The 16,887-nt window shown below is 39.0% G+C and overlaps 1 protein-coding gene across 1 annotated transcript in view; it reads left to right on the top strand.

Moving 5' to 3' along the window:
• The window catches only part of RNF180 (ring finger protein 180), a 197,501-nt gene extending 193,615 nt beyond the window's left edge, over nt 1-3,886 (top strand). Inside the window, exon 7 of the mRNA XM_032849795.1 lies at nt 2,804-3,886. Coding sequence (XP_032705686.1) covers nt 2,804-3,003 — 200 coding nt within the window. The 3' untranslated portion in view covers nt 3,004-3,886. The remainder of the gene's footprint in view (nt 1-2,803) is intronic.
• The last annotated feature ends 13,001 nt before the right edge of the window (nt 3,887-16,887 follow it).

The following is a 16,887-nucleotide window of genomic DNA, read 5'->3' as shown; positions in this document are numbered from 1 at the left end:
GGCTTTTATATCTCCCGAGAGGGTTTCTCTAATATCTTCCATGCCTTTTTCGAGCCCGGCTAGAACCTTGAGAATCGTCATTCTGAACTCTAGATCTGACATATTACCAATGTCTGCATTGATTAGGTCCCTAGCCTTTGGTACTGCCTCTTGTTCTTTTTTTTGTGGTGAATTTTTCCACCTTGTCATTTTGTCCAGATAAGAGTATATGAAGGAACAAGTAAAATACTAAAAGGGTGGCAACAACCCCAGGAAAATATGCTTTAGCCAAATCAAAAGAGATCCCAAATCGTGAGGAGGGGAAAGGGGATATAAAGAGGTTCAGAAAGGAAGAAAAAAAAAAGAAATTAAAAAAAACCAATAATGAAAAAATATAAAAAGGAAAAAAATATATATATATATTAGATAAACTAGTTAAAAAACGTTAAAAAAGAAAAGGGTAAAAGTTAAAAAAAATTTAGCAGAAGAAGAGAAAAAAAAATTGAAAAAGAAAAAAAAAATTAAATTAACTGCAAGGCTAAAGAATCATGGGGAGAAAGCCATGAGTCCCATGCTTTGCTTTCTCCTCCTCTGGAATTCCGCTGCTCTCCTTGGTATTGAAACTGCACTCCTTGGTGGGTGAACTGGGTCCTGGCTGGGTTTCTTGTTGATCTTCTAGGGGAGGGGCCTGTTGTAGTGATTCTCAAGTGTCTTTGCCCCAGGCGGAGTTGCACCGCCCTTACCAGGGGCCGGGCTGAGTAATCCACTCGGGTTTGCTTTCGGGAGCTTTTGTTCCCTGAGCGCTTTCCGTAGAGTCCGGAGGACGGGAATGAAGATGGCGGCCTCCCAGTCTCCTGCCCGGAGGAGCCGAGAGTCTGGGGCCCCACTCCTCAGTGCGCCCTCAGAGAACAGCACCCAATTGCTCCTGTCACCCTGGCCTCTGGCCGCGCTCCGAGCTGACCGAGCCTGCGAGCGGTTCAAGGTAAACCCGAGCTTAGAGCTCACTCCTCGGCTCTGTAGCCGGCTTCCCCGTTCTAAGCTCTGCGACACTCAGACACCCCCGATCCTTCTGTGACCCTGCGGGACCTGAGGACACGCTGACCCCGCGTGGGCTTCACCCCGGTTAAGCCTCTGGAGCAATGTCCCTCAGCGGAACAGACTTTTAAAAGTCCTGATTTTGTGCTCCGTTGCTCCGCCGCTTGCCGGGAGCCGGCCCCTCCCCCCGCCGTCTATCTTCCCGTCGCTTTGGAACCACTTCTCCGCCAGTCCTACCTTTCAGAAAGTGGTTGATTTTCTGTTTCTAGAATTGCTGTTCTTCTTCTCTTCGATCTCCCGTTGGATTTGTAGGTGTTTGCAATCTTTAGATAAGCTATCTAGCTGATCTCCCGCTACCTGAAGTAGTCTCAGCCTGCTATTTCTCCGCCATCTTGACTCCTCCCCAATTTCACACCTACTACTATTAAATACTGAGTGCATTAATTTCTGGTAAAATTAGTCCCTTTACTAAACACTTCTGATCAGATCTAGTTGTCTTCTGTAGTATACTAGTTGAGTTTCAGAGCCCTGAGTAGCCAAAGGATACAGTAGGTCATTTTTGGTCTGTTTGTATTTTTGTTTGTTTGATGGCTGGTTGGTTGGTTGGTTGGTTGGTTATAATTTTCTGGCACTTGGAGTCCAATCAAATGACTGACTGGTTGCATTTCTCATATCCTTTCAACCACTGATGTGACTTTTACCATAGCAAGAGGGGTTTTTACAAACTAACATCTCATAGTGAAATATCAATTGGCAGGTCCAGGTTCTATGTTGTTTTCAATTTAAATGATTTTATGTATTCCTGTGTTCCTGTTATAGTTTCTCCTTCTCCTATGTTCTTAAGCAGTGCTTTCGTTTTAGAGCTTCATGTCTCTCTTGACATCACCAGCAAAGAGCAGACAAGGGCATGAAAAACCAGCTAGAGCCAATCTAAACACCATATGACAGAATATAACAGAAAAAAAAAACTATCTGTATGTGAAAACTAGAGAAGCCTGAATCATAATCAGGTTGGGAATAGATTTATGTCCATTGCAGAAGTACCCCCATAGCACCTTGACTTACTGCTAACATTTCACGTTCACATACCCCGTGCATTTTCTTCAAGGTTGTTGCTAGAGATTTTGAGATTGGCTTTTTACATACCAATCTCCTTAAGTAAGCCCATGCTTTAAAATTTATAAAAATTAAACCTAAATTTCTTCAAAGGTGTACCATTTTGTATGTCCAGTTTTTTCAGTGCTAAAACGAGATATTTTCTTCATAGAATTTTATTCAAATACCAATAAAATTCTCAAGGTATGAGATAAAAGGTTAAGTTGGTGATCACTAGTTACAAAGAGCAGTTGTGACAATACAACCTGAATCGAGTTCAAATGTAGAAATTGCTCACCTGTGAAAATAATTTAAAAATTTGTGAGGATCCGTTGTGATTAAGTCATTAGATGGTATAAATGAGCAGTCAGAGACCCAAAGAGAGTGACAAAACAAGAATAGGTCTCCTGACTCCATACCCCATACTCTTTGACAAAACAAGAATAGGTCTCCTGACTCCATACCCCATACTCTTTGCTAATTTTACTGATCCTACCCTTAAAACCCATAACTAAAAGAGACTCTGACTATTGTTTATCATTGGGGGGAAAAAAACTGTTAGGAATACAATATTTCACTCAGTGACATCAAGATATGCTCTATTCACGGTTCCAGTGTTCATAACACAGCTTCCTTTCTGAGCACATACCTGAATTCCATGCGCTTTACAATAATGTGTTGATGCATCTTGTAGGTTTCCATAGACGTGCAGCTCCAGTTACAAGAAGGCAATTCCCACATGGTGCACACAGGATGGATTATCTGCACTTTGAGGATGATAGCCGTGGATGGTGGTTTGACATGGATATGGTGATCATCTATATTTATTCAGTGAACTGGGTCATTGGATTCATTGTTTTCTGCTTTCTTTGCTATTTTTTCTTTCCGTTTTAGGAATTTTCATATCTTACTACAGTTGAACTATCACAAATGATGTAGATAGCAATTAAACCTTTTTAAAAATGTGTTTTGAAGTTTTTGTAATGTTGCATTATATAAATTGTTGGTGTTTATAGAAAGTATGAGAATAATGGACTTATTTATTAATGTTTTTCATGCAATGAACTACAGTTTACTGAGAAGCTAGTCTGTCTAGCACTTAGCAACAATGCACTATTAATTTCATAATTAATTTCATAATTCCTCCTGGTTTAGGATTTATGGGCTCTAATTTTATAATATTGCTTTTATACTTAATTGTAAAGACTGAGGTCTTCCCTCCACTGAAAAGTAGGAAAAATACAAAATGAAATGATAATCTGGGTAGATAGTATCTTTGCTGAAAAAATATTTAGTCAATCACCACTTATTCTTAGGCAAATTATGTGCATTAAATATAAATTATACTTTCTGGGAATTAATCTAGCAGGGTATATTCAGTTTTGGTTTCCAATTATCTCTACTTATTTTCTGTTCTATTATCAAAAAAGCTGGCTATTCTTTAAACAGACCTAATAATAGCATTAATGCAACATTTTTATTTATTGTAAGAACAGAATAGTAAATGTGAAAGACCCCCAATAGAAAGAGATGTGTTAATCCTTTCCAAATTACAGGATTACTCACCTGAAGAATTAAAATATTTACTTTCAGTAGTTTAAAGAACAATGCATGTCCAAAATGTAACTACTTTAGTGATTTGTTTAACACAGAGATTGTTAAATATATCGTACAGGTGCAATAAAGAGTGGCTTTTACATTTTTTCTTTCTTATTAAGTAATTTAATATCTGGAATAAGGAATTTTTGGAAATAGGCTTATGAGTATATACAAAAAAAAACTGGCATTTCTTATTATTATTATAGTATTATAAGCCTTGGAATTGGTTTTTCCCTTAATTTAAAAAAAATAATAAGGAAATCTAAATTATTCCAGAATAGGAAACAACACTAGTACCCCACTTTCACAAGTGAAAAAACTAAGGCACCCAAGGTTTATTTCAGTAATTAAGGTGGTCTTTGTGTAACCTATGAGGAGTGTTTTGATTATGAACAACATTCCTACACTGTGCTATCATATATCTGATAAAGCAGTGAACATACTTTTACATAAGGAAAGTGAAACTGTCATGGCACTAAAAATATCACCATCAAATTGTCACTGCCGAGGCATCAAGAGTTCAGTCTAGGAAAAGTCCAAATTTGGCCTAATTACAACTAAGTGTATTTGAATAAAAGCACCTATATGTGATGTTCATAGAATAACAGATTTTTATTCTACACTGTTACTGTTTTTAAAATTATGTCTATGAAAGGAAATAGCAGTGTCCACTAGACCCTATCAAATCTAGAAAGCAGAAAACTAAATACATTTTAGAAGCATCAGTTTTTGCTCATGTATCAAAATAGACAAATTATGCTTAGTCTAGTGGCATATAACTAATATCGTGGTAAAACAATATTTTTTACAAACCTCAGTATTATCTTACAGAAATAAAAATGGGTATTTATAATTTATTGCTCCAAGTGGGGGTAATACGTGTCAGGACTGAAAAATTAACAAAACAGATTGGGGGGCAATATCTTAATAACTTTAAAATGAACTGCAGCCATTTCCCAAGCAATTCCTGGTTTATCGTCTCTAGCAAATGTGCTTTTACTCATTACTAAATTAAAAAGTTGATTAAAGGGGCACCTGGATGGCTCAGTCAGTTAAGTGTCCAACTCTTGAGCTCAGCTCTGGTCTTGATCTCCATAAGTTCAGTCCCTGCACTGGGCTTCACACTGGGCATGGGGCCTACGTAAGTAAGTAAGTAAGTAAAGTAAGTAAGTAAGTAAATAAATAAATGATTCTAACTATACATGAAGCAAACTTAGTAGTATAACAGATAAGAGAGTTCTCAGAGAAACAGATTTGATTCCCAATATGATTATAGTAGCTCAGTGATAATATCAGTTTATAGATCTGTATCTACAAACTAAGTACAAATAAAAATAATACCCTTAAATACCCTTTAAAAAAAAAAAAGAAAGCATAGTCTGGAGGAACATTCTAGATGGGCTATATGAGTCTTAGTCTGAGAATAACATCATTTGGCATATTAAAAGTAACTTTAAAAATATAAATTTCTAATTTTACTTTAAAATATTTAAATTATATGCAAATGGAGCTACAAGCTGCCAAATATTAAGAAGTGCAGCATTTCCTAGAGCTCCCAATTTATTAGAAGCCAGAGAAAACCTGAGATAAGAAGAAACCATTTTCTTCTGGAATCTGTCATGCAGTCACCATTCAATAGATAATAAATTAATGAAGAAAAATAAATGTATAAATACATGAGCTTTAGAGTAAAACAAATTGTATGCTGTTCTTGTTTAGTGTTTTTCACAGATCCACCACATAAAAACTCATTTTCCAATAAAGAACAAAGGAAAAAAAGAAAAATCCTGAAACTGATGAAGTCCGAGATATGCCCTAATTAGTATTACTTAGTAAGGTTTAATTTTCTAAGCTATCTCTATCAACAATTTCTATTTCTCCAGAGCTTAATTACTGTGAAGGTTAAATACTCTCACACATGCATTTAAAAAAACGCCCCAAGTTACATTTCTGAATTCTTTCAGCAGGTGATTTATTTCTTGATTGTAAAAAAACAATTTCACAAACTGAAATCAATTCACTTTATGCTCGGTAGAAGCTAGGGGAATCTAAATTAGACAAAACATAGAAAGAATCAGAATTTGTTGTACAAAGAATCACCAAAATCAAGCATGAAAAAAAAAGTGCTTAATATTTCTCAGTCTGCTCTATTACTAATGTCACTCTGGTAATAAACACTCAATGTAACAGCAAAGCCACTATTACTATTCTTTCTGCCTTGGAATCTTGCTTCCAAGGAGTTAAAATGATATGACCCCAGAAAAGGCCAATTAATAATAAGTTATCATTTAAATGCCTTCCCTATGGCTAAATGAAGATAGAGATTTTTAAACACTTGATTTTTCTCTGGATCATTTGTTAAGGAATGCCTTAGAAAAAGGAATACACTGATTAAATGCAATGACAGTCTTCAACTCTTCACAGATGCTGCAGTTGAATGCAGAGGACACCATCAGACAGCACAGTGGGCCTAAGAGTCTGAAGATTTTAACACATTCAACTTTTTTTTAAAAATTTATTTATTTGACAGAGAGATTACAAGTAGGCAGAGAGGCAGGCAAAGAGAGAGGGGGAAGCAGGCTCCCCGCTAAGCAGAGAGCCTGCTGTGGGGCTCGATCCCAGGACCCTGAGATCATGACCTGAGCTGAAAGCAGCGGCTTAACCCACTGAGCCACCCAGGCGCCCCTACACATTCAACTTTGACTTTCATGTAGTTTCTGACTTTCAGTAATTCTCACTGTATGCGTTTAGTAAGTTCTATCAGTGTATCCTTTTCTCCAGGATGCCTTGGTTTTCCTTTTTTATTGAAGACAACACCTATAGTAAGAATCGCTTTTATACATTTTTAGTTTTTACACAGATGTTATGAGAAACATCATTAAGTATCTTCAGGCCATGGTATTAACATCCTTGTGAGAACAGCATGTCTACTGCAATGTACATTTATCTATCTAATAATCGTGCTTCTCTTACAGGGTCAGAAAAGCAAATACTTTGCCATTCCCACTCTTGTTCAGGATCTCTCACATGGTACAATAGATATATTGTGAGAATCATTTTTCTTATTTCAACACTTCTCAAGATAGTTTTTGGACTGTTATCACCAAGTTTATGGTTCCCTCTCCTTACATACCCATCAATAAATTTAAGTGCTGCTAAGACACAGTCCTGTTTCTCTTACTTTCACACTTTTATAAGCCTGTGAGCCTCACCTAAAGAGTACCTACTAAGTACACAGACTGCCCAGTAAGTTCCATTTTTATTGCTGACAGCAGAGTGAAAGAGGTTATTGCTATTGTAAGAACTAGGTTAATATTTTCATTGCTTTACATGTGTCACCTCGTCTACCAACAAAACCATTAAGAGGAAAAGGGAAGTGAGAAAGGATAACGCTTATTTACATAACTGTTCTATCTTAGATACTTAGCTGGTGCCATTAACATATTAACTAATTTAATCTCTTCAGTACACTTAGAATATGATGATGTTAACCTCATGTTACTGGTGAGGATGAGAAGTGATGTGACCAAAGTCACACAAAGTTAAAAGTGATTGATTTATCTTCATTTATGAGGGATTTCAAGACCTGTGATTTTACTGTCTGTGGCATCTGATAAAATTTGATGAAGCTGGGACATTGGCTAAAGACTGGTTGTAATACTGCTAAAGGAGCTTTGGGAATGTAAGAGATGATCTGAATCAAGAATGCAGGAATTAACTACTTACACTTTGTAACAATTTTCATTGCTTATACCAATGAAAAACAGTATCTGCAGGACATGGTGTAATACGCAATACTACATTTGATAAGAGCTTTCATTCTGTTTGCAAACTTAGATTGGTTTATTGTGGCTACCTTTATTGAGAAGGATTCTGAGGTTCCATCTTGGCTCCACGAAGAATAGTGCTCTGGTCCACTGGTGATGTTCCTCAAATATGAGGGAAGGAGACTGATGAGGAAGGTATTTGGATAAGAGTGCAGAAAAGCATTCTGGTTTTGGAAGCAGGTCTTACCATTTGTTGAAGGAAAACAAAAGGGCAATTAAGTGACTATAATTAATAACACCATGATAGATATTAATGTAGGTATGAGATGTAACTAAGAGTAAGCTACAGTCCTTGACTTTTCATTTCCCTTACAACAGAAGATTAATAGGTACCTAGCTGTGAATTCCATAGAAGATTTTTAAAACATAACAGTGTAGCTACAATGCAATTTAATTTTCTCATTTAAAAAAATTTTAACGTGTCAAAAAAAAAAAAGTATGTAGTCCTGTTTCACAAATTCTGCAGGACTAAATGGATGCTACTGGTATCTCTTCTGATCCCAATATTTGTAGGTAAGTATATATAGTGTTAAAATCAACCTCGGTCAAAAGTGAACCTCAGCATTACTTCTTAAGCCTTCATATGCCCACATTAAGTCTTGTTAAAACGCATATTTTTCAGAAGGGGCGGGGTAGGCTTGAGTTTCCTCATTGCTGATAAGCTATCAGGTGGTATGGATCTCCTGGCCCAGGAGCCACACTTAGAAAAACCAGGAACTCAAAAACCTCAAATGGATCTTGCATCCCTGTCATTACAGTAACTGTTCCCAAAAGATAAATTTCTCATTGTTTTAGCATGTGAGAATTGTACTATACTATAGTATATAGTACTATACAGTACTATACCAGTATTTATATATTTATATATATTTATATATTATATATATAATATATATACCATATATTATCCAATATATGGGAATTATGAGTTATGCTATAATTTTATATAATTCTATTGAATAAGCTTCTGAAATTTCTTGGTGGCAGCAGTATGTAAGTATTTAAAATCCACAAATCAGACTCCCTCCCCCCCTTTTTTAAAGATTTTATTTATTTATTTGACAGACAGAGATCACAAGTAGGCAGAGAGGCAGGCAGAGAGAGAGGAGGAAGCAAGCTTCCTGCTGAGCAAAGAGCCCGATTCCGGGCTTGATTCCAGGACCCTGAGATCATGACCTGAGCCAAAGGCAGAGGCCTAATCCACTGAGCCACCCAGGCACCCCTCCCACCCCTTTTTTTAAAGGAAAAAACTATTTCTCCTCTTTTCCCTATTTTTTCCCCCAATACCCAAACTTTGGCCTTGATATCTTTATCTAGAATCTATCTGAAGAGAACAAATGTGAGATCTTCCTTATCACTAATATCACCACTTCTGGAGATATATAATAAAATATACTGTGACATTTCTTCTTACCTCAAATTCTTACTATTCATTACAACTGCAAGAATCAAGAGAACTCTTTACCATCCTTAGTTACAGGACTAAAACTTACTTAACCTTTCTTTCCTCATTTTCCTCACCTGTAAAACTATGCTCCATAAAACAAATCCTCAGAGGATTTCTCTGGGGTAAAATTCAGTTCACAAGAAAATGATGAAACAGATCTAAAAGTTCTTTGACAAACAATTTATGCAAAGACAAAGCAGTATTTACCAATTATTTAGCAACAGCCAAGTTATTTAACCTCTCTACTTTTGTTTCTTCTTTTGTAAAAAGGAAAAGGAAAAAATAGTATTTGTGGATTAAAAGACAATGCTAGTGAAAGCAAGCTGTTAGTAAATGTGTTCTTCTTTTTCTTCTCCGCTCTTTAAAATCTTACTTTCAAAAAGGCCATAGGAAAGGTCTTATTTTTTTTTAAAGATATTATTAAGGCACAAACACCTTATTATTGTTCATGCACGAGTAGAGTTCTTAATTACAAACAACTAAATTTTACTTTGCCTGAAGCTGACAAGCCATAGTACAGCAAAAATTAAGTGGGCCATTAGGCAACACCGAATTGTAAGTCAAGTGTTCTAGCCAACAGGATGAAGAGTCACTTCTCTTCTTTCATGGGTCCCAGTTTGTTTGAACCCAAGATTTAGTAGCATCGTGGCACTTGGCTCCTGGCACATGGCCACACTGAGAAAAGCATCCTACTGAGAACCAAGCAAATGCTTTCTGCTGTATTTATAAAACTATTCAGAAAGTTGAGGAATAGGAGTTCCCATTTTCGATGTTCTCCAGGGAGTTTTACGTTTGATAAAATAAATACCGTTTTTGGCATTTGTTTTCTTAACATTTAAAATTCTATTAATGATACCTCACTACAATTGGAATTACAGTGTTATTTCTTAAAAGCATCTAACATAATAAGTACCTCAAAGAGTGCTCTGAATCATTTTTTTGCACTCCTACCATTTAGAAGCAGCATGCCATTCCATACCAATCCAGAGAAAATGGGGCCTCCTTTTCCTAACAGTTATGGCTCGGTATAATAGTACTATAAACTTAATAATCTAGCCAGTAAATCGTAACATTCACTCAGTACATTACTGAGCTTTACCTTTGATCATAAACCTGAGACTATCCTATCAAATTATCCTTAAGCTCAAACATCTCCTACTAGATTTGTTTCTAAAATATTTTAGACATTACTGTAAGACAAGAAAGGAGTTATAGACTATTTATATAATTTTCAACTGTAATTAAAATATTCTTTACATAGGCTATTCTTGATAGAATAATAAGAGCAATTTTTAAATATTTGGCAGTCCAAAGCTCATATTTTACAGGCACTAAATATTTTATAACATATTCTTCCATGTTTGGTTTCCTAATATAGTAACAGTCTTCAACTAAGAACAAGTTATTTTCACTAAATCTTCCTTCTACGTTTATTTTTCTTGGGAATTAGAATATGTTTCATCATAGAAAAAAAGAATTATAGTAATATTTGGATTCCCACATTAATCCACAAAATTTCATACAAACCTATATAATATATTAGAGGCAAAGCACTCACATGGCTTTTCAACTCCACCTAACCACCACCAAACCTTGAGTCCTTCCATCTAGCTCTAGATGCCTGGAAGATGTTTATTTCATTCCACAGCAACACCTACCCCGGATATAATAAGATGATGGATAAAGAAAGGAAAATCCTCCTTGTAGCCACCAGCACATAAAAAGCATCTCTATATAATAAAAAGACTTAGATTCGTGCTGTCAGAGAAATTTATAATGTGAGCTCTGTATGTAATTTTAAATATTCCAACAGCTACATGTAAAAGTGACAAGAAACACATTTTAATAATGTACTTAACCTGATTACATTCAACATGTTATCTTTTATTTTAAAGATTTTATTTATTTATTTGACAGAGATCACAAGTAGGCAGAGAGGCAGGCAGGGGGGTGGGGAAGCAGGCTCCGTGCTGAGCAGAGAGCTCGATGTGAGGCTCCATCCCAGGATCCTGAGATCTTGACCTGAGCTGAAGGCAGAGGCTTTAACCCACTGAGCCACCCAGGCGCCCCTCATGTTATCATTTTAATATAGAATTAATATCAAATTAGTTTTAGAATAATAGATACTGTGTTTTCTGTATTAAGTCTTTAAAATCTGGTATTTATTCCACACAGTGTGTCTCAATTCAGACTAGCCCCACCTCAGGGGTTCAGTAGGCACGTGCGGCTAACAGCTGGCCACTGTACTGGACAGCAGAGTCTGTTAGTCAGGGAAGGAAACTCAAGATATATATTACATTAAGGAATAAGGACCCTATTTAGGAATGAGACCTTACACAAACGCTGGAAGAGCTGGGAAAGTAAAGGTCTAAAAAGGAGAGTTCAAAATCAGAAATCTTCCTAAACATTAGAAAAGGCAAGTTTCAGGAAAGTGTGGTAGCTCAACCAATCCGTCCCTTAAAGTGGGGCCACAAAAAAAAGCTGGTCTCTGTAGAGCCACTAGCTCCGTGCACTGACTTCTGTGAACACCTAGCCCAAGAATGGGGGGGTGAGCCGGGGCCTCCTGGTCAGAGTACCACCAGTCGAGACGAGATGAATGCAGATCAGGAGAAAACAAGCACAAACTGTAACCTACTGGCCATCTCCATCAGCCTCTCATTGCCTCAGACCTCAAAGACCTTCAGAGTGTAATGGCAGGTCATGCTTCTGCTTTTCAGGTCTCCTGAAAATCTCTCTTTCGGCCAACTATACCTGACACCATATAGGAAAGGAATTCTTGGAAAAGTATCATGAGCTGAGCTTACCAGGCAAAGTACAAAACCACTATGATAAGACCAGACAGAAAAAGGACTCTGGGCAATATAATAGCAGGTGAGCCAAGTTGACACAGTAAAAACTCCCACAGCCAACTAGGTCTAACTGATGGCAGAGTCAGCTGCAGACTGAAAATCACCTGTTACCCAAACATTTGTATGGGTGATTCTGCATGGCAGAAGGAGGAACTAACATCTTCAGTGATAAATGTGTACCCCATACTATCAAGGTGTTTTGTATATAGTATCGTATTTCTCACAACAACCCTAGAAGACTTCTGTTACTATGTCCATTTTATAGACAAGAAAATTAGAGCTATAAGAGGTTAGGTAACTTTTCCAGTGTCACACAGCTACCAAGTGCTACAGCCAGAAGTCAAACCTAGACATGCCTATTTCTTGAGGCTGTATTCTTTTCACTACCTCTAAGAAGTACAGTTCCTAATATAGAGACTTTGCCAGTAATAAAACAATTCAGAGGCATCCCTCCTCAGTGACATTTTTAAGGGTCCAGTGTTTGTAGCATGTCAAAATACCCCTTCCAGTACTGAGCAGTACTAGAATAAGAGAGGGTTCTTCAACAGGTCCACGCTACCACACAAACTGCTCTGTCATTTGAGCCACAAGATCCCGCGCTTCTGAAGGCGTCTAAACGGTCAGAGGTAGATGGGACTGCCGTTTGAAGCTTCTAGCAAGCTTCCATAGGTAGATCACAAAACAGAGCCCTACAGTTTTAGACCAAAGCCACGCCATCCTCTGGAGGTAACTGTTCTCCTTTTGAGAAACAGCTTTCGGGCTTTCTTAGAGACTGAACTTGTGCCCATGGGCCATAATCCCTGAGCTACCCATTATGAACTGGGTATTGTCTGATCCATCACCAAGCCATAATGTCAGGCACGCACAGCAGCATTTCTATGTTATCTTCACCCTCTCATCTCATAACTCCGTCTTCCTAAGCCACACTGACTGACCAAAAGACTCGGGCATGATGGGCCCAGGGTTCGGTGTGATCTGCAGGTACCATCCAGGGTGGACACCTAAAACTCTACAGCCTTACTCTGGTCATCCCTGAAAGACAATGGTAAGGGGAAATCTCCCAGGGTGCCAAAGTTCTAGCAGTCCCCTAGGCTGTCCGTTTTTCCTGTAAGAAGCTAAAAGTCTATACTGATTAATAGTGTGTGATTTGTCATTGTGGATATAAATATTACCGAATATTTTTATCTTTGCCTTATCCTACTATCATCTAGCATAAGTTGTGTTCATAATAGCTAATTTTATATCACAAAGGTGTAGGGGAACATCACCCCAGGACTTTGTATCCTGTTCTGGAAAGAACTGGCATGTTTGCAATAGAAACAGCTTTATCATGTCAGGCAGTATGGTTTAAGGAGATCAGTTTACCCAGGTGACAACGGGGAGGCAAGGTGTGATGGCTTTGAGGGGTGTCAACATGGCTAGGCTAAATCACATCCCAGAAAGCGCTTTCTCCAATGTACGGTCAACCTGGCAAAGGGCTACGGATCCCTTTAGGGGAAGACTGGGAGACAGATTAACACTAAATATATTTTTGGCAGCATAGCAGGGTGTGGGGGAGCCTGGGTTTGTAACCAACTCAAACCTGGAATTTATAGAAGGCACTGACTCTGCGTTTCGGTAATTTAAGTCAGACTTCTGTTCAGTAGACTTAGAACTCCTCTGCTTATACAGATAAAGAATTCAATAGACTGATCATCTATTTCTGCTCTGGAAATATCTTGATAATTGGCCAACCACATAAATCTCTATAAATCAGACTAATTTGATTACCATTTTGACCGCACTGTTCATTATATTAACCATGCCGACTGTGTCTTTGCCACCGTGTGGCTCCTGCCATCCCAGGATCCGGTTACCGCCACTGTGTTTAGTGATCCTAGTTCAATGGCAGTGGTCTCCTTTCTAATTTCTGACCTACCAAGAAGAGAGACCACGGAGTTTTTCAAAGAGGCTGAGGTTCCCCCCACAACCTTTTTGTTTTCACAGCTGTTGTGAAAGGTGTGTCCTTCCATGGTTGGAAAGCAATTCTTATAGAATATATATATTGTACCATTACCATCTCCTTAAGCCTTTGGATACCATCCTCTACAATATAATAAGGCATTTTGACTTCATTTAACATAGGTCACACTTTGGGTCCAGCCAGCTGACCAACTGCCCAACCATTTAGAACCCTTCGTAACTCTTTCAGCTTAAACATTGAGCCCAGAATCCCTGATGAGTCAGCCCGTGTCAACAAAGTGAGCATGATCTAACTTTATATCCCTTCCACCTTGATGATGCACCTATAATACCCATTCTCACATACACCCTCTGGCTTTCTGTTTTTCAAATCTTTCAGTTCTTTTTGGTGTGTTTCACCCCTCCTCCTGAGCCACAACTAGCACTTTGTTTTTGAGAGTTGCTGTGATTTCAATCTAGTTGTAGATCTAGACACGAAAAGGGCTGCTGGGTTGTAGGTCCTGAGAATGGTCAGGTGTTCCCTGTCGGTAACTACTTCTGCTGAGGCCATTCCAGGCTGTTCAGGTCAAAGGGGGCTGCCTTCCCGTATGACTCCGCATTCTCCCGAGAAAACAGACCAGCAGGGTAAATACAAATGGCTTTTATACGGGATCGGCTCACGTGATTGTGGAGGCTTGTGAGTCCTAAATCTGCACAGCCATTGTCCCAGCTTGAGCCCCAGGTCCAGAAGCTGCTGCCGCAGCAGGAAGAACCAATGTCGAGGTCAAGTCTGAAGGCCAGCAGGCTGCTGTAGAAACACGAAGACGTGATGTCCCAGTTCCAAGGCTCTCAGGCGAAAGAAGGCTCTGACTCAGATGAAGGTCAGCCTACTGATCTAGTTAGGCCCTCACCCGACTGGAGGAGACCCACTGGCAGCAGGAAGGGCAACCTGCTTACTCATTCTGCTAGTGTAAATCTTAATCTCACCCAAAAACATCTTCACTGAAACACCCAGAATAATGTTGGATCCAATATCCAAGAAGCCCATGGCCCAGTCAAGGGGACACACAGAACAAGCCGCTACACTTCCCCAGGTAGAGGCAAAAGGGTTACATCTACTGGCAAAGATGATTCAGTTTTATTAAGGAAGTTCAGATCCTTAGCTTTATCAGAATCTACCCGGAAGTTTTCACTTCAGTTTTAGGAACCTATTCCTTCACAGTCAGAAACCAAAATTTAAAATCGCTGGCTGGGAATCGAATTTGCATTGTGAATGAGCCACGCCCAGGAGGACCTTCTAACCTTGGTTCTCAGAAACCCTATAGCTCTGGCCAGACCAAATACAGTGGTCAGCCGCAGAAAAGCGTTTCTTGGAGGACAGATATAGATGTTTTCAGCTCATCTTTTTCATCCCCCACTTCGCCCTGGACAGGAGGAAGTAACTAACCAACACCATCGTGCACCTTATTTTGACAGAAATGTTCCCGAGTAGCTCATATGTAAGCACCCCACCTTCCACGGGTGCTCAGTGCCGTGTAGCCAAAGGTGAGACTTTGAGCAGTTCTTGACCCACATCATGCCAGGAACATTCAACGTCCTTTTTCGCTCCTGGGAAGAGGCCCATTTGTGCCTTTAAATATTATCAGATTCAAAAAAAAATAAAATAAATAAATAAATAAATATCAGATTCAAGAAACAATTCCAGAAAATCAGAACCCACTCAGAGGACTCATCCTTAAGCTCCATTCTCCAGAAAGCACTGCTGGAATCAAAATCTGTGTCCACGCCAACCCAACAAGCAAACCCAGCAGGAAGAATCTCCCCATCCTGCAGACATAGCTATGTATGTATCTACACATCCAGTACAGATGTGTGTGTGCGTGTGTGTGTGTACACATATGCATAGCGAGGAACTGAAACGGCTTATACACTTTTGGGACCTGGCCAGACAATCCAGAGTCCATAGGCAGGCAGTCAGAAATGGAAGATCACAAGAAGGCTGAAATTGCAATGACACTGGTCGAAGCTGCTGTCTTTTAAGAACTTTCAACTGATTAAGTCAGGCCCACCCTAGTAATTTTCCTAATGACTGATTACGGACTTCATATCTGCAAAGTCTCTTTACAGTACATTTAATGTTTTACTGAATAACTAGGAGTAAGTGTGTATACGTTACAAATAGCTGCTATTTCCCTTCCATCTCCCAACTCCTATGAAGAATAGCTCTTATTCTTTATCCAGAAACATACTGGAAAGACAATTCTAGGGAATGCAGTTTAGTCTAGCTACACTGACATACCACAAAGCCTTCACAAAGAGTATGCTCAACTAACTGCCCTTCCACAAAATTTTATCTCTGGCCTATTTAGAGAAAATGACCAACCTTAAAATGAGGACTAACTCACAAGTTGATTGCATCACTCTAATAACAATTCTCTGGTACCGTAGAAGTGTTTAAATGTCCTACATAGATGGCCGGATTATCTATGGCTGGACAACAAACTATCCCAAATGCAGTGGCTCAAGAAAACAATCATTGTATTATCTGTCACAACTTTGCGGATCAGAGCTTCAGACAGGGCTCAGCTGTATGATTCTTCTGCTGCACGTGGCAACAGCAGAGGTCAGCTGGTGACAACTCTGGGGCAGGAGACTCTTCCAGAGGGCTAGAGTCTTTTGGGGTGGGGGGGGACATGCAGGGATGACTGAAAGGTGGGCTCAGGTACAACGGTCAAATGAAGTACCTACACGTGTCTCTCTAGCCTGGCAGGCTCAGAGCGGTCAGACACCTTCCACGGCGGCTCGCAACTCCCACAGGGCACGCTCATGAAAGCCAGGCAGAAACCACACAGCTGCTCATCACCAGCTGATCACCACAAGTCCTGGGATGGTATTTTGGGGGCTTTCCATTCATCAAGAACGTCACTTAGGCCAGTGCAGATTCAAGGCAAGAGAACTAAGATTCTCAACAGAACGGCATAAATCTATCACCCCGGGAAATCACTGTGCAGGGTTAAGAAAAATAGGAAAATAATCCTTGGTAAAAGGAGTATAAAATCTAAGTCAGTAAAGGAAATTATCAGGGAGCTTAATACTTACTGTCATCAACATGACA

Source organism: Lontra canadensis, unplaced genomic scaffold, assembly GCF_010015895.1.
Source record: "Lontra canadensis isolate GAN:19392208 unplaced genomic scaffold, GSC_riverotter_1.0 scaffold4, whole genome shotgun sequence".
NCBI lineage: Eukaryota > Metazoa > Chordata > Mammalia > Carnivora > Mustelidae > Lontra > Lontra canadensis.
Note: the sequence above shows the minus strand (reverse complement) of the source record. Positions and strands in the feature narration are given on the sequence as shown.